At 48.6% G+C, this 18,822-nt stretch overlaps 1 protein-coding gene across 1 annotated transcript; it reads right to left on the bottom strand.

Annotated features, from left to right (window-relative positions):
- Nucleotides 1-7,769: 7,769 nt before the first annotated feature.
- LOC136587900 (opioid growth factor receptor-like) lies at nt 7,770-18,635 on the bottom strand. Its single transcript, XM_066586706.1, has 8 exons — nt 18,484-18,635; nt 16,894-16,980; nt 14,770-14,859; nt 13,333-13,399; nt 11,252-11,330; nt 9,492-9,558; nt 9,123-9,271; nt 7,770-8,067 (listed from the first exon to the last, which is right to left on the bottom strand). The coding sequence occupies exons 1-8, from the start codon at nt 18,619-18,621 to the stop codon at nt 7,770-7,772; spliced, it is 975 nt and encodes a 324-aa protein (XP_066442803.1). The 5' UTR covers nt 18,622-18,635.
- Nucleotides 18,636-18,822: the final 187 nt, after the last annotated feature.

Below are 18,822 nucleotides of genomic sequence, written 5' to 3'. Positions count from 1 at the left end.
CCGGGACCTACCGCTGGGCCCCGGAACCTACCGCTGGGGGGCCGGGGCCTACCGCTGGGGGGCCGGGGCCTACCGCTGGGCCCCGGAACCTACCGCTGGGGGGCCGGGGCCTACCGCTGGGGGGCCGGGGCCTACCGCTGGGGAGCCGGGGCCTACCGCTGGGCCCCGGGGCCTACTGCTGGGGAGCCGGGGGCTAGCGCCGGTTACCTGCTGCCTGGTGGTGGGTGACTGGTCGGCCGCGTTCAATCCCGGGGTCCGGTCGGCAGCTGCGGGGCGTCTGGTTGTCAGGAAGACACAGCTGGTAGCGTCTCGGGAGCGCGCACGTCGGGCTACAGCAAGCGACGGGAAAAGAGACGGCGGCTATCTTGGGGAAACTTTTTATAAGTTGCTGAAACGCTGGAACTGTAAGTACAAACCAGCTAGAAAAGTCATTTACAGGGGGGCTTAGTAATGTTTGCTTAATTAGGGGGACTGGGCAAAAAAAAAATTTCACTGCTTCCTCGAGACAACCCCTTTAAGAGCAATAACTTGGGTTACAAGCCTTGCCGATATACGGCGTCTCTCTCTGTGCAGGGGGAGGAGGCTGGAAGAGCCGGGAGCAGTGCTCTGAGCTCCCACCCCCTCTCTGCCTCCTTTCCACCCCCTCTCCGCCCCTCTGCACTATTTGCAATGAGAAGACGTGGGACGGGGCGGGGATAAATTACGAGAATTAGCTCCACCCTTGTCCCGCCTCTCCTCAATAAACAAAGAGGGGAAGTGTGCAAAAAAGTTTTAGTTTTTTCTTCCAGAATATTTTTTAATATTCCTATAGGAGACTTGAACCTGCAGCTTATCATAGCGATCGCAGGGCATGGTAGACCCATCGGCTCTCTATGATTACATACTGAAGGGTCGTTGATGTCACAGAGGGAGCGCCCTCCCTCTATGAACTCTTTACAATATTGGATATGGCACGTAAGGGGTTAACCACAGGGATTAGTGTTGTAGCAGGTGGCCGGCTGTCGGTCACGGCCAGCTCCCGCTCTGAATGGCGTTGGCTCAGTTTCTGAGTTTGCACCATCCATAGGACATATATATGTTCTCATCCAAAACATACATTTAGGTATTAGGGGTGGGAAGGGGTTAAGGAGCCTCATCAAAAATATGATCCTCCATTAAGGAAAAAGATCACGCTCTCCCAGCAGGTGGCGCTGTGTTAAGGAGTTTGTAAATAAAGTTTTGCAGTTTCCTAACACACTTTGGGGCTTACTTATTATTCTTTGGATGTGTCCAAAACTACAACTTTTAGCTCACTTACCCCATCACCCTCCACTCTATTAAAAAGTTGGTGAGGGGCCTTGCTCTAGGGCGCTCCTAGCTTGCGTAGGTTTTTCTTCTCGCACCTCTTATTACATTTGTTGCTGGTAGATGTGATGCGTCCCTTTAAATAAACATTCTCCTTTTTGTATCAATTTGTCACCATTATTATCTTCACTTGCTGTCAGTGAATGAAGCTAAACTGTGAACTGAACAGGCTGGAGTCCAGACTAATACACTGCAACAAACTATCAGGACAGGACAGAGATGTGTTTAGCTCAGAGGATTGTGGACACTGGATGCATTGTAACAAACCCTCAGCTGCAAAGAGTCTTAAAGGGGTCTCATCTTGGCTTTTCATGGTCAAGATGGGAAAACCCGTCTTTGTTCCTGACCACCTATCGGACACAGGCGAACGCTTCAGCGCAGCGCTGTCTGTGTCTAGCTGGAGGCGTTGACCCCGCAGGACGTGGCTGAACTTGTGATGTATGTGTCTAGGCTCACTGTTGCGTCAACCTGTCAAAAGACCTTGGTGACTGCATTTCAGTACGAGGAGTCACCTTAAGGCACCAATCTACAACCCCAATTCCAAAAAAGTTGGGACAATGTGTAAAATGGAAAAAAAGTAATTTAATGATTTCATAAATCTATATTGTATTCACAAGAGAACCGATCAGAGGGTGAAACAATAACAAAGGCAGCAACACATCTGACAATAGTTGGGTGGGGCTGTGTCTACCATTGTGTAGCATCACATCTCACAATAGTTGGGTGGGGCCGTGTCTACCATTGTGTAGCATCACATCTCACAATAGTTGGGTGGGGCCGTGTCTACCATTGTGTAGCATCACATCTGACAATAGTTGGGTGGGGCCGTGTCTACCGTTGTGTAGCATCACATCTCACAATAGTTGGGTGGGGCCGTGTCTACCGTTGTGTAGCATCACATCTCACAATAGTTGGGGCGGGCCGTGTCTACCGTTGTGTAGCATCACATCTCACAATAGTTGGGGCGGGGCTGTGTCTACCATTGTGTAGCATCACATCTCACAATAGTTGGGTGGGGCCGTGTCTACCATTGTGTAGCATCACATCTCACAATAGTTGGGTGGGGCCGTGTCTACCATTGTGTAGCATCACATCTCACAATAGTTGGGTGGGGCCGTGTCTACCGTTGTGTAGCATCACATCTCACAATAGTTGGGGCGGGCCGTGTCTACCGTTGTGTAGCATCACATCTCACAATAGTTGGGGCGGGGCCGTGTCTACCATTGTGTAGCATCACATCTCACAATAGTTGGGTGGGGCCGTGTCTACCGTTGTGTAGCATCACATCTCACAATAGTTGGGGGGTGGGGCCGTGTCTACCATTGTGTAGCATCACATCTGACAATAGTTGGGGCGGGGCCGTGTCTACCATTGTGTAGCATCACATCTGACAATAGTAAGGGGTGGGGCCGTGTCTACCATTGTGTAGCATCACATCTGACAATAGTTGGGCGGGGCCTTGTCTACCATTGTGTAGCATCACATCTCACAGTAGTTGGGTGGGGCCGTGTCTACCATTGTGTAGCATCACATCTCACAATAGTTGGGGGGTGGGGCCGTGTCTACCATTGTGTAGCATCACATCTGACAATAGTTGGGGCGGGGCCGTGTCTACCATTGTGTAGCATCACATCTGACAATAGTAAGGGGTGGGGCCGTGTCTACCATTGTGTAGCATCACATCTCACAATAGTTGGGCGGGGCCGTGTCTACCATTGTGTAGCATCACATCTGACAATAGTTGGGCGGGGCCTTGTCTACCATTGTGTAGCATCACATCTCACAATAGTTGGGCGGGGCCGTGTCTACCATTGTGTAGCATCACATCTCACAATAGTTGGGTGGGGCCGTGTCTACCATTGTGTAGCATCACATCTCACAATAGTTGGGCGGGGCCGTGTCTACCGTTGTGTAGCATCACATCTCACAATAGTTGGGTGGGGCCGTGTCTAACATTGTGTAGCATCACATCTCACAATAGTTGGGGCGGGGCTGTGTCTACCATTGTGTAGCATCACATCCCACAATAGTTGGGGTGGGGCCGTGTCTACCATTGTGTAGCATCACATCTCACAATAGTTGGGGTGGGCCATGTCTACCATTGTGTAGCATCACATCTCACAATAGTTGGGCGGGGCCGTGTCTACCATTGTGTAGCATCACATCTCACAATAGTTGGGCGGGGCCATGTCTACCATTGTGTAGCATCACATCTCACAATAGTTGGGGGGGGGGGGGGCGTGTCTACCGTTGTGTAAAGGATCACATCTCACAATAGTTGGGTGGGGCCGTGTCTATCATTGTGTACCATCACATCTCACAATAGTTGGGGGGGGGGGCGTGTCTATCATTGTGTAGCATCACATCTCACAATAGTTGGGTGGGGCCGTGTCTATCATTGTGTAACATCACATCTCACAATAGTTGTGGTGGGGCCGTGTCTACCATTGTGTAGCATCACATCTCACAATAGTTGGGTGGGGCCGTGTCTATCATTGTGTAGCATCACATCCCACAATAGTTGGGGCGGGGCCGTGTCTATCATTGTGTAGCATCACATCTCACAATAGTTGGGTGGGGCCGTGTCTATCATTGTGTAACATCACATCTCACAATAGTTGGGGTGGGGCCGTGTCTATCATTGTGTAGCATCACATCTCACAATAGTTGGGTGGGGCCGTGTCTATCATTGTGTAGCATCACATCTCACAATAGTTGGGGTGGGGCCGTGTCTATCATTGTGTAGCATCACATCTCACAATAGTTGGGCGGGGCCGTGTCTATCATTGTGTAACATCACATCTCACAATAGTTGGGGCGGGCCGTGTCTACCATTGTGTAGCATCACATCTCACAATAGTTGGGTGGGGCCGTGTCTACCATTGTGTAGCATCACATCTCACAGTAGTTGGGGCGGGGCCATGTCTACCGTTGTGTAGCATCACATCTGACAATAGTTGGGACAGGGCCGTGTCTATCATTGTGTAGCATCACATCTCACAATAGTTGGGTGGGGCCGTGTCTATCATTGTGTAGCATCACATCTCACAATAGTTGGGTGGGGCCGTGTCTATCATTGTGTAGCATCACATCTCACAATAGTTGGGTGGGGCCGTGTCTATCATTGTGTAGCATCACATCTCACAATAGTTGGGCGGGGCCATGTCTACCATTGTGTAGCATCACATCTCACAATAGTTGGGCGGGGCCATGTCTACCATTGTGTAGCATCACATCTGACAATAGTTGGGCGGGGCCGTGTCTACCGTTGTGTAAAGCATCACATCTCACAATAGTTGGGTGGGGCCGTGTCTATCATTGTGTAGCATCACATCTCACAATAGTTGGGCGGGGCCGTGTCTACCATTGTGTAGCATCACATCCTACAATAGTTGGGGTGGGGCCATGTCTACCATTGTGTAGCATCACATCTCACAATAGTTGGGCGGGGCCGTGTCTACCATTGTGTAGCATCACATCCTACAATAGTTGGGGTGGGGCCATGTCTACCATTGTGTAGCATCACATCTCACAATAGTTGGGCGGGGCCGTGTCTACCATTGTGTAGCATCACATCCTACAATAGTTGGGGTGGGGCCATGTCTACCATTGTGTAGCATCACATCTCACAATAGTTGGGCGGGGCCATGTCTACCATTGTGTAGCATCACATCTCACAATAGTTGGGCGGGGCCATGTCTACCGTTGTGTAGCATCACATCTGACAATAGTTGGGCGGGGCCGTGTCTACCATTGTGTAGCATCACATCTCACAATAGTTGGGGCGGGGCCTTGTCTACCATTGTGTAGCATCACATCTCACAATAGTTGGGGCGGGGCCGTGTCTACCATCGTGTAGCATCACATCTCACAATAGTTGGGCGGGGCCGTGTCTACCATTCTGTAGCATCACATCTCACAATAGTTGGGCAGGGCCGTGTCTACCATTGTGTAGCATCACATCTCACAATAGTTGGGGCGGGGCCGTGTCTACCATTGTGTAGCATCACATCTGACAATAGTTGGGGCGGGGCCGTTTCTACCATTGTGTAGCATCACATCTCACAATAGTTGGGCGGGGCCGTGTCTACCATTGTGTAGCATCACATCTCACAATAGTTGGGGCGGGGCTGTGTCTACCATTGTGTAGCATCACATCTGACAATAGTTGGGCGGGGCCGTATCTACCATTGTGTAGCATCACATCTCACAATAGTTGGGCGGGGCTGTATCTACCATTGTGTAGCATCACATCTCACAATAGTTGGGCGGGGCCGTGTCTACCATTGTGTAGCATCACATCTGACAATAGTTGGGGCGGGGCCGTGTCTACCATTGTGTAGCATCACATCTGACAATAGTTGGGCGAGGCCGTGTCTACCATTGTGTAGCATCACATCTCACAATAGTTGGGGCGGGGCTGTGTCTACCATTGTGTAGCATCACATCTTCTTACAATAGTTGGGCGGGGCCATGTCTACCATTGTGTAGCATCACATCTTCTTACAATAGTTGGGGCGGGGCCGTGTCTACCATTGTGTAGCATCACATCTTCTTACAATAGTCTGGGGTTTTGGGAGAGGGATATCCTTTTCTTGCCTGATGTAGGATTCCCGCTGCGCCGCAGTCCTCGGTCGTCTTTGCAGGATTCTCCAATGCGAATGTTCTATAGCTGAGAGGTCTGGGCTGCGCGCCTTAAGCTGGAAACTAATTTTGAGTTCCAAAACTTCACCCTTATGAGTCCCAAGATTTCAAGAAGGAGCCCACGCTATACAGTGCAGTTCCACCAACCGTGCGACTTGCTGTGACCTTGTGACATTCTGCTACCGGTGATTCACCCACAAGTAGTCCCTCAGTATTACATGGACATCGTAAGGTTTGTGCCATTTAACAACATAAAATAGAAATGATTACACATTTCCTATAGCAGCTCCGAGTCCGGACACGGCCAAAACGCGTTAGCCCTCATGTCCACGGGCAAAATTAAATTGTGGAATCTGCGCGGATAATCTGACGTCCAATATGCCCCCAGACATTCATTGAGCACCCCCAGGTAATTAGATACCTGCGGATGTCATTTTATCCCGTGCAGGCGGATCACTCACACGGGATAAAAACTGCAGCATGCTCCATTTTCTGTGCTTTCCTGCACGGACGGCTTCCACTGAAGTCAATGGAAGCTGTCGGATCCATGGCACAGCCGCGGATGACACTGTGGGTGGGAAGTGGATCCGTGGGAAAGCAGGAGATTTAAAGGTCGAAAAAAAAACCCACGGCGTCAGCACGCCAGAACGCATCCGCCGTGCAGAAGAGCCGCCCGCAATGGAGGAAAACCGCGCCGCGTACGCTCAGGTGAGAAAATGTATTTCTTGAGACCTTGGAGGTATGCTCTATGACTCAGGTCCGCTTTATTTACCTTTATATGTCATTAATGAGGCTCACAGTCTTGAGCTGCTGGCTTTCTTCTCCTTCGGCCCATGCACGTCTTGGAAGCCAGTAATTAACCCTTTGATTGTTGCTTCATGTTGGGGAGCAGGGAAGCTTTTTGAGTATTTTTGACTTTATGCATTCCTCCCAACATTTGTACCCCCATTTGAGGGATTCTTTAACCCTTTAATGACGCGGACACAACAATTTTGGGTGGATTTTCATCTCTACTTTACAGCAATACCAAAATTATATATATATATATACACACACAATTTTTGTTTCTTTTTTTTTTCCCCGCTGCTCTCAAAGTTCCATAACTTCTTATTTTCCATGGTCGGAGCTCGGTGAGGGCTTGTTTTTTGCATGACAAGCTGTAGTTTTTATTGTCACCATTTTGGAGTACATATGGCTTTTTGGACTTTTATTGCCTTTTTGGTAGGTGAACAAAAAAAGCAATTTGGCTCTATTTCTTGCATTTTTGTGTAGTGTTTGCTGCGCAGGAAAAAACAATGTACGGGTTATTGCAGATGTGATGATGCCCAGCATGTGAGTTTTTACACTTTTTTTTCTAAACAAAGAGGGCAAAGTTCACAAAAGTTTTTATTTTACATTTTTTAAAAATAATTTAAATTTTTTAAATACATTTCCTACAGGAAACCTGGGATTCTACAATCGCCCTGATAATACACTGCAGTACTTCTCTACTATGATGCATTATCGCTAATCAGGGGATAGGTCATCAGTTAACATAGATTGGTCTGCCCCTTAAGGTCCTTTTACACATCAGCATTAATACCTGACAGCCGTTCCAGTGCTTTCACACAGAAGTGAGGATCGCTCAGTGATCGGGGGCGGAGCGGCCAGGATCGGAAAAAGAGACTTGAGAATCTTTATATCCAGAATTGGATTAGCTGCTATGGATTTGCCTACCTCAATTATGTACTTAACTTCCTTTTGCTACTTGTACCCCCCCACACACCCTCCCCACCCCTTCCTCAACTCCCAGTCCAATTCCCATTTCTGTAATTTCGCAGTTTCTCCACCGGCCCCCATTCAAACTGTTCCTGGGGTTTGTAGTTCTCCCAGGCGTAGCGCACCAGCTTCCTGCGCTCCTGCTTGTCCCTCACGGTGAACATGAAGTAGTCCAGGACGCTCCTCCCCACGTTAGGTAAGTAGTTGTTACACAAGGTCTCCTCCAGGAAGAACCTGACCAGAGGAGCCTGTAGGTGGCTGAAGCCCATCTCCCCCAGGCACTTCAGGATGCGGGTGATCCGCAGGTTGTTGTGGCTGCGGCTGTGAACAGAGAGAAAAATCCTGTCTGTCTATATATCCAGGGAGGAGAATGGATAAGGGGGTGGGGCCTCACTCTGCAGGGGGTGGGGCCTCACTCTGCCTGTGACATGCATGCTGCTGCTGCACAGGGCGCAGTCGGAAGCCGCTCCTGTGCTTTAAGGTGGCCACATACCTTCACATGCTATCGGACAAACCTCGGCTCTAGCAGACACATGAACGGTTCAGCTGGGTGTTTAGGGAGGTAAGGGTCCTTGTACATGGAGCAGTTAATCGTTAGAGCAAACGATGACCGATGACGATGTCCGTTTACACGCGCAGATAATCATTTACATTTTTTCGTAATTTTTTTACTGGTTGGCCGCGGCTACACTGAACAATTATCCTTTATTTTCGCACAATTCAATGATTTTTTTAAAACTCTAATCCTTCTGTGTAAAGCGGCTCTAGCGGGGGCTTATCTCCTGAATACCGGAAGGATCGGGCGCTAATATTAAACGTCTCCTATTCTGCTTTCCCCCAATAAGATTTGTTGTGGGAAAGCTAAGCTGCATCAATACACATCAGAGAGCTGTCCCGCTCCGCTGTTATTGGCGGGTTTATATATGTATTAATATATCAGGGGTCAGTACAGAGATCTCTCCTAATGATATTCTTTACTGTAAGAGCAGTGAGACTGTGGAACTCTCTGCCTGAGAACGTGGTGATGGCGAACTCAATAAGAGTGTAAGAGGGGCCTGAAGTGTAATAATATTACATGTTATATCGCTGATTACATCAGGAGGGTCGGTGATCCGGGGATTATTCTGATTGCCAGATTGGAGTCGGGAAGGAATTTTTTCCCTCTAAAACCCTCATTGGTTTTTTTTGTTTCTTCTGGATCAACATTGGGGGTGGGGCGGGGGGAAGTAATTGGATGGACGGGGGTCTTTTTTCAGCTTTAAATACTATGTTACTATATAAGGAAGGAAGAAACAAGTTGAGGGAATTAAGGATTTGGCATCGGCAGAAGGAAGCAAGGCAGAGAATGGATGGATGATATAGTGATAATCACTCACTTGTTCAGGTTGTGGAATCTCTCCCTCCAGTTCTCGGCTCTCCTCACCTTCCCAGTCTCATCATCCTGGAGTTCGATGCCATAAAATCCCAGCATGAGCCTGTACGCCGCAAGAAACCTCCGCATGACGTCTCTGTCCCGCCTCATGATCTGGAAAGCATTTCAGAATTTAGTAATATAGGAAAAAATATGGGGCTGGGAGTTTGTCATAGGGGGGGGGGGGGGGGGGGGCGGCGTTGCATTGGCCCCTAGGGTCCTTCTACCACATAAGCAGTAGATGGGTGTTGGCGGACCGGCCCTGCTACAGATCTTACATAGGGCCCCAGGCTATGTCTCTGAGCCAGAGGGACACGGTATCAGGGTCAGGTACCTGGATCTCATGCAGGGTCAGGGGTTTGGCACTTGAATTTGTACCTGGTTCCCGTAATGGAAAAAGCCTATAATGCAAAAAGAAAAAAATACAATATGGTGAACCTGAGGCTGCACTACTGCACCTTCCAGTTTGTCTGCACTACGGCGCCTTCCAGTGGTCTGCACTACTACACCTTCCAGTGGTCTGCACTACTACACCTTCCAGTGGTCTGCACTATGGCACCTTCCAGTGGTCTGCACTATGGCACCTTCCAGTTGTCTGCACTACGGCACCTTCCAGTTGTCTGCACTACGGCACCTTCCAGTGGTCTGCACTACTACACCTTCCAGTGGTCTGCACTAGTACACCTTCCAGTGGCCTGCACTACTACACCTTCCAGTGGCCTGCACTACTACGCCTTCCAGTTTGCCTGCACTACGGCGCCTTCCAGTTGTCTGCACTACGGCACCTTCCAGTGGTCTGCACTACTACACCTTCCAGTGGTCTGCACTACTACACCTTCCAGTGGCCTCTACTACTACGCCTTCAAGTTTGACTGCACTACGGCGCCTTCCAGTTTGCCTGCACTATGACACTTCCAGTGGTCTGCACTATGGCACCTTCCAATGGTCTGCACTATGGCACCTTCCAGTGGTCTGCACTACGGCACCTTCCAGTGGTCTGCACTACTACACCTTCCAGTGGTCTGCACTACTACACCTTCCAGTGGTCTGCACTACTACACCTTCCAGTGGCCTGCACTACTTCGCCTTCCAGTTTGCCTGCACTACGGCACCTTCCAGTGGTCTGCACTACTACACCTTCCAGTGGTCTGCACTATTACACCTTCCAGTTTGCCTGCACTACTACGCCTTCCAGTTGCCTGCACTACGGCACCTTCCAGTTTGCCTGCACTACGACAATTCCAGTGGTCTGCACTATGGCACCTTCCAGTGGTCTGCACTACGGCACCTTCCAGTGGTCTGCACTACGGCACCTTCCAGTGGTCTGCACTACGGCACCTTCCAGTGGTCTGCACTACGGCACCTTCCAGTGGTCTGCACTACGGCACCTTCCAGTGGTCTGCACTACGGCACCTTCCAGTGGTCTGCACTACGGCACCTTCCAGTGGTCTGCACTATGGCACCTTCCAGTGGTCTGCACTACGGCACCTTCCAGTGGTCTGCACTATGGCACCTTCCAGTGGTCTGCACTATGGCACCTTCCAGTGGTCATCGCATAGGAGTAAGATATGAAGCAGTAGTAGATCACCACCTTCTTTCCATAATGTCATACCTTGCATATGGGACGGAACTAGAATTCTCTTCTCCCTGGTTTATGACTATAATTCCAGAACTACAGTAAAGACTGACACTTAGGGCCCATTCAGATGGGCATATTTTCTGTCCATATATTTTACTGACTGATTAGAGACCCATTAAATTAAATTGGTGCATTCAGACATGCGGTTTTTACTAACACAAAAAAAAAAATGGCAGCATCTTCTAATTTGGTATCAAGGACTGAAATTACCCGTGAAATTCGAATACAACACGGATGTTAAAAAACACGCATACGCCCCCAAAATGCACATATAGATGTCGTGAAAGTGCCTTTTTCAAATTTTTCATACTTGTATTGTATATGCCCGTGTGCATGAGGCCTTATAGAAAAGAGAAGAAGATGAGGGGGAGGATACAAGGCTGCCTGATCATACATATCTAGTCCTCCGCCGGCGCTAGAACGGCCGCCATAACTGTTAGTTTTGAGTAACACACCATTGGATGTAGGTGTGAGTCTTCTCCAGCCTGTCGTAGTCGCACCTCCAGTTAGTAAGCAGCTCCTGAATCTTCACCCCTGTGAAACAAAGAGCAGGTCACAACTTATGTCCGTCTTATAACCTTGTCCCTCAGTATCCTGGGAATGCTGTGATGACCCATGACAGCCATGTTGGTGGCGATGCAGCTTTCTAGGACACATATACACTAGGTTAATAAACAGAAGTTTGCCAGCAGCACAGCTTCCTCACCATAATATGGTAGGACGGGTTTATGATGCCCAGTCACCAAAAGGATCCGATCCCAAGGTCCACTTCATCCACAGAAAATAGGTAGCGGTGACAGCATAGAAGGTGCCACCGCTACCTATTTTCTCTACATATACACAGAAGTATTGGGACACATAGAAGGGGATAAAATTGGATTTTATTACACCTGGTGACATCCCACCACCAAACCCCGTTGTCAGCTCTACACCTGGTGACATCCGACCACCAGACCCCGTTGTCAGCTCTACACCTGGTGACATCCCACCACCAAACCCCGTTGTCAGCTCTACACCTGGTGACATCCGACCACCAAACCCCGTTGTCAGCTCTACACCTGGTGTCATCCCACCACCAGACCCCGTTGTCAGCTCTACACCTGGTGGCATCCCACCACCAGACCCCGTTGTCAGCTCTACACCTGGTGACATCCCACCACCAAACCTCATTGTCGGCTCTACACCTGGTGACATCCCACCACCAAACCCCGTTGTCAGCTCTACACTTGGTGACATCCCACCACCAGACCCCGTTGTCAGCTCTACACCTGGTGACATCCCACCACCAGACCCCGCTGTCAGCTCTACATCTGGTGACATCCCCCCACCAGACCCCGTTGTCAGCTCTACACCTGGTGACATCCCACCACCAAACCCCGTTGTCAGCTCTACACCTGGTGACATCCGACCAACAAACCCCGTTGTCAGCTCTACACCTGGTGACATCCCACCACCAGACCCCATTGTCAGCTCTACACCTGGTGACATCCCACTACCAAACCTCGTTGTCAGCTCTACACCTGGTGACATCCGACCACCAAACCCCGTTGTCAGCTCTACACCTGGTGACATCCCACCACCAGACCCCATTGTCAGCTCTACACCTGGTGACATCCCCCCACCAGACCCCGTTGTCAGCTCTACACCTGGTGACATCCGACCAACAAACCCCGTTGTCAGCTCTACACCTGGTGACATCCCACCACCAAACCCCGTTGTCAGCTCTACACCTGGTGACATCCCACTACCAAACCTCGTTGTCAGCTCTACACCTGGTGACATCCGACCACCAAACCCCGTTGTCAGCTCTACACCTGGTGACATCCCACCACCAGACCCCATTGTCAGCTCTACACCTGGTGACATCCCCCCGCCAGACCCCGTTGTCAGCTCTACACCTGGTGACATCCGACCACCAAACCCCGTTGTCAGCTCTACACCTGGTGACACCCCACTACCAAACCTCGTTGTCAGCTCTACACCTGGTGACATCCCACCACCAGACCCCGTTGTCAGCTCTACACCTGGTGACATCCCACCACCAGACCCCGTTGTCAGCTCTACACCTGGTGACATCCCACCACCAGACCCTGTTGTCAGCTCTACACCTGGTGACATCCCACCACCAAACCTTGTTGTCAGTTCTGCACCTGGCGACATCCCCCCACCAGACCCCGCTGTCAGCTCTACACCTGGTGACATCCCACCACCAGACCCCGTTGTCAGCTCTACACCTGGTGACATCCCACCACCAGACCCCATTGTCATCTCTACACCTGGTAATATCCCACCAACAACCTCGCTGTCAGCTCTACACCTGGTGACATCCCCCTACCAGACCCCATTGTGAGCTCTACACCTGGTGTCATCCCACCACCAAACCCCTGTGTGATCCTCTCCTTTATACCTAATGCTCACACATCACCTGACCGCACAGGATTGGTGGGGGAAGGGGGGGGGGGGCAATACTTTTGTTAACATAGTCTATAACCAAGCAATGGCTTAGTAGGATCTTTGCCACCCAACCCACACTGACCATTCGGCTTGAATGGCGTCTTGTTTTGATAGAAGTCCAGATTGGGTGTAAGGTCTGACGTCTCCTCCTAGGAAGAAGAACACAGAGGTGATGAAGGAACAATGCCGCAATGCATCATGGACCACAAAGTCATGACTAGCTCTAGTGATATCCAAGTCGGAAAAGAAATGAGCTACATCCTATGTCTTAAATGAATTAACACAGTTGTCCAATCTCACCCAAAAACCAGGCAATAGTGAGAACAAGCATTAAAAAAATAAAACAAGCCTTCCTCCTCAATTAGATCCAGCGCTGCTGCCGCCGCTGTGGTTCTCTGCCGGGCTTTATTGACCCAGCAATGATGTCACAACGACAACACATGACCACTGCAGCCAATCACTGGCCTTAAAAGTTTCCCGGTTTTTAGCAAAATTATAACACCTGTTTGAACATCTTGTCGTGTTTCACGCCTTACGGACATGGTGGGAGGGGTATCTGCTGTGTTTCATAGATAGGGAGAGTGGGAGGAGCTTCTGGGTCGCTAAGAATTTAGCGCCATGACAGCTAATATGGCTGACACTGCCCACTACACTGATGTAGATTTTGACATGTCTTTGGTACAGATCTGCACCAAATCCGCAATATTTGAAGTACCCTCAGGGTAATATGGTAACATAGTATGTAAGGCCGAAAGAAGACAATGTCCATCTAGTTCAGCCTGTCTATCCTCCTGTGTTGTTGATCCAGAGGAAGGCAAAAAACCCCAAGAGCAGGAGCCAATTAGCCCTTTTGGGGGAAAATTCCTTCCCGACTCCCTAATGGCAATCAGACTAATCCCTGGATCAACCCCTAATAGTTTTTTCACGGAGGAATTTTCCATGTGAATTTCGCCTCAAAAATACTGCATCAACTACTGCGTTTTTTGGCGTAGAGCCACACGCAGAATTTTGCCCTGTTAATGGAAATGCTTGTTTCCGCGATGAAATTCTATGCACATATTTTGCCCATTGACGCGAGAAATTCCACATGCAGATCGGTGCAAAGAACCGCATCAACAAGAATTGAATTTTGCTTTGTTTTTTTCATCCAGAAAGGAATATTCCGCGGAACGCTGCAGAGTATTCTGCCACGTGGGAAAATCTGCACCAAAATCCACAGGCCTAATTATGGATTCTGATGTGGAAATGACGATGGCAGAATTGTGCGAGCAAAACCACAAAACTATTTAGATACTTTCATAAAGCTTTTACGTCTTTGGGGGCGTGGCTTAAGAGTGCAAAAAATGCACCAAAATTTTGCTTCAATGTTTGTCGTAAGATGACTGATAGGTGGTGTAAAGTTGGATGAGAAAGTCTAAAGACGCGACTGATTGATCATCTGGAATAATCCACTGTGATGAATGCGGCGCACTTTAGTCCAGCTGAGGTCTGCGCTGTTAGACTGGATTACTGAACTTACCCTATAGTAGGAGTTGTTTTTATCACCGTTGTCACCACCGAAGCAGTCCGCTAGTGACGAGGAGGACGACTGTGTTTTTGTTCTAACTTTCTAAGAGGATGAAAAAACAAACAATGTTACTAATTTTCAAAATTAACTGCACAAAACAGAAGTAAACTTTAGCTTAAGGCTGGGTTCACACAGTGCGGATTTGCTGCGGTTTTGCCGTTGCATATCCGCACTGAGGCAAAACCGCTGCGTTTGCAGTGCAATGCAGCACAAATGAGTTTTGGCAAAAAGCTGGTCTCACAGGACGGATTTTTTCCGCACAGCCGCAGTGCGGAAATGGAACTGCGGCACGGTTTTTCAAGACGCAGCATGTCCATTCTTCTGTCTTTTCCGCAGCGCTTTTTTGTCCATAGACCTCTATGGACGCAGCAAAATCCGTGGCAAAAAGTAAAAAAGCGCTGCGGAAAAAAAAGCGGATTTTTCCGCAAGAAAATCAGTAAGCCAAAATTAATCTTTGAACCGGTTTTGCCGCAGAAGCAGTTCTTCTGCGGCAAAACTGCAGCAAAAAAAAGTGGCAAAACCGCAGCAAATCTGCTCTGTGTGAACCCAGCCTAAGAGATCTTAAAGGGGACCCGCTCTAATGTACACTCTTTGTCAAAAGCAATCGCGGCCCTAGAAAAAGTAGGCGTTTTGCTGCAAAACAGGGACGGCAGTTACATCTCAGGTAGGTATATAAATGACTAGTACCGGCGTTTCTGGTGGCGCCACTTACTAATATAATATAGTGAAAGGGATTGAAGTTGGTCACAGGTCCTAAACCAGTAGAGCCGGACAGCAGCCGTATGCTTACAGGACCTGTGATAATGTCACCGTCATGAGATCAGTCAGCGAGGCTCTGAGCTCCACCCCTGATCACATGACAGTGTAAGCACAAGACTGCTGTCAGGCTTGCATATTTTTATATTCCACAACACTTCTGCTCAACCCAACCCAAACAACTAATCACTGTGAATCAGCCAACCCAAATAACCAATCAGGTTGCGAATCTAGCAGAAGTGTTGTGGAATTTAATAATACGCGTCAGGCTCTGCATGATTTAGGACATGTGATGACATCACCATCGTGTGATCAGGGGCAGAGCCCCCGGTGATTGATCACATGATGGTGACATCATCACATGTAACTCACACAGTCACTCATCACTCACAGACAGGTGGTCTTCTGATTAGAGTTGTGACGTGATTAGACGAATGGTGTTTTCACCTCAGGCCCTAAAAGTGGTTCCACCCTTGGCCTATAAGAGGCTCCTTTTGTGTAGTGACTTCATTTTCCTGTCTGGTCACCAGATTTATCACCAATAGAACATGTATGGGACCATCTGAGATGTCAACTTTCACAGCCTACCAGTTTGCACGATCTAGAGGCTCAGTTACAGCAAATGTAGAGTGATATGCTGCAGGATACCATACAGAATACATAGTGTACTAGAGCCTCCATGCCCCCAAATCACATCTTGTATCTAAGCTAGTGGTGGTCCAACAGGGTACTAGAGCCTCCATGCCCACCCATATCAGATCTTGTATCCAAGCTAGAGGCGGTACAACAGGGTACTAGAGCTTCCATGCCTGCCTGTATCACATTTCGTATCCAAGCTAGAGGCGGTACAACAGGGTACTAGAGCCTCCATGTCCCCAAATCACATCTTGTATCTAAACTAGTGGTGGTCCAACAGGATACTAGAGCCTCCATGCCCACCCATATCAAATCTTGTATCCAAGGTAGAGGCAGCCCAACAGGGTCCTAGAGCCTCCATGCCTGCCTGTATCACATCTTGTATCCAAGCTGGAGGCCATACAACAGGGTACTAGAGCCTTCCTACAAGGGGTCGGTTCTCAACAATAAATGATCCTTTTGCTCTGATATTATGATCACTTGTATCAGCGTTACAATCACACAGGAAATTGCATTCATCCGACAACTTCTAGGGGAGGGTATTGTCTCAGACAATGAGTATCTGCTGCGTATTCGGTCGTCAGTGTGATTAGATATTTTTGTGTCCTTCTGTACTGGCCCAATCCATCAGCATGAAGGAGACCCCTGTGTTCTGTGATCGTCCCTGACAGCAGGTAGATGTACCATTGGGGGTCCTCTGTTTTGTGGGTATCCGCGTCTGTACATCTGGAGGCTCCTCGCTGTAATGGATCTTGGATCTCGTAAATGTACCTGTGGGAGACAGAGAAGAAGCTGAGCCACACGTGCCAACGCTCTGAAGTCCTCCTCATTGTGACCCTGTAGAGCTGTGGACTTCGCATGCTGCCATATTTGTTATACAGGTATATTTCCCCCTTTCCCAGGCCACCAGCGTGGTAGTACTATTATGTGTTTCTATTGTACTTGTTTTAGTATTTTATCAATTTAAAAAGGGATTTTGTGGGCAAAAATGTGTATTTTTTTTTAACTAGATGCTATCCTCATTGAGGGCAGCATAAAGTAGGGACAGACAGGCTTATTTCAGTGGTCACTTATAGGGTAATGGGCAGTGGTGTTTAAGAACTTACGGCTTGTTCCTGCAGCTCCCAGCAAGAGATGAGTCCAGTTCTCTCAGTATGCAGTGTGGATGGACGGGGCCACTAGATCCTCATGAATATACGGTACTCTTTTCTTGCTGGTGCTGCAGGAACAAGCTGTAAGTTCTTAAACACCACTGCACATTACCACTGAAGTCAGCATGTCTGTCACTACTTTATGCTGCCCTCAATGAGGATAGCACAAAATACCTGGTGGGTTCCCTTTAAATTAAACTCTTGATTTTTTTACACTATTTTTTTAGTCCCTCAAGGGTCCTTGAAGATGAGATCAGATTACCTCTGTAGAGCATTGTACTATGCATATGACAACAGTCTATTAGAATGTGCCAGAGGGATTGGTGAGAACATGCAATGTAAAGTGTTCACAGAGGAAGGGTGCTCCCTCTGTGACATCATCAGTCCTGGCTAAGGGCAACCAAACATCTTGCCATCTCCTGTGATCGCTTTGAGAAGCAATAATGCACTGCAGTAAAGCGGTACTGCAATGTATTATTAGTGTGATCATTGCATCACAGGTTCAAACCCCCCACAGGGTCGTAAAAACTAAAATCTTTTTGTGCATTTACATGTTTGGTATCCCTGCATCCGTAAGGACCCGTACAATAAATTGAACACTCTGTATCTTGCACGGCAAATGCTATAAAAAAAAAAATAAAACTGAGCCAAAATGCTTTTTTTGTTCATTTCACCACCCAAAAATACAGCAACAAGGCCGGTTTCACACGGGCGATAAAATTGCCCGTGAAAACAGAATTCTGAAACTCACGCTTTTCAATGGTTTCCTTTACATTTGCAGTGTTTTCAGTCATGCGATGTTGTGTGGGGGAAAAAAAATCTCAGCATAGCAATTTTTCTATGTTTTGCTCTTTTTTAATTGCCCGTGTTTACCTATGGAGCCTTCGTTTTATCGCAACACACGAACTTGCGATTTTCGTGCGATGCAATGCGTTCTTACCATTAGAAAGTCTTATTGTCTTTCTTGCGAGAAAACTGTGGCAAAGTCGCATGCTATGACAGCCGGCGTGCTGGGAGTTGTATTTCTAGCAGCAGCCACAGTTTCCCCATGGGGTACATCACAGTATTGGGGTGACAGTGTTATATGGACCCCGCTTGTCTCCACACTAACTCTTCAGATTACCGGTTTTACTTGCTTCTTCTGTTTGCTGGGTCTTCCCTCCTCCTCTTCCTCTTCCCAGGTGGAGTCGTAGTCCGGCTCCCAATGTGCATGACCTTGGGGAGAGACCCTTCTCTTAGATTTTGTGCTCTTCTGTCCCATCTCACAGTAACAGAAAGTGAAACTCAGGAGAGCAAGAATTCCAAGGGCCGAGGATCTCAGGTTACCGATCGGCCCTCCTCCTCCTCTGCTCTCCTCAGTTAGAGACAAAGTTCAAGGCTGTTTTTGTATTTTGTAGCTCATTCTACCTGCACTGCAGAAGTAAAACCTTCTCTTGTGACCTGGAAACTGTAAGCAAGTTGC

The sequence above is a fragment of the Eleutherodactylus coqui genome, chromosome 13 (assembly GCF_035609145.1).
Source record: "Eleutherodactylus coqui strain aEleCoq1 chromosome 13, aEleCoq1.hap1, whole genome shotgun sequence".
Lineage (NCBI taxonomy): Eukaryota > Metazoa > Chordata > Amphibia > Anura > Eleutherodactylidae > Eleutherodactylus > Eleutherodactylus coqui.
The sequence above is the reverse complement of the archived record's forward strand: the minus strand, read 5'-3'. Positions and strand labels throughout refer to the sequence as shown.

Excerpts from the sequence above, each read along its gene's own strand:
- LOC136587900 (XM_066586706.1), bottom strand. The coding sequence starts at position 18,621 with ATGGGACAGAAGAGCACAAAATCTAAGAGAAGGGTCTCTCCCCAAGGT. Across the intron at positions 16,981-18,483 it reads AGAAGAAGCAAGTAAAACCG|GTACATTTACGAGATCCAAG; the intron begins GTAATCTGAAGA and ends TGTCTCCCACAG. Across the intron at positions 13,400-14,769 it reads AAAACAACTCCTACTATAGG|GAGGAGACGTCAGACCTTAC; the intron begins GTAAGTTCAGTA and ends TCTTCTTCCTAG.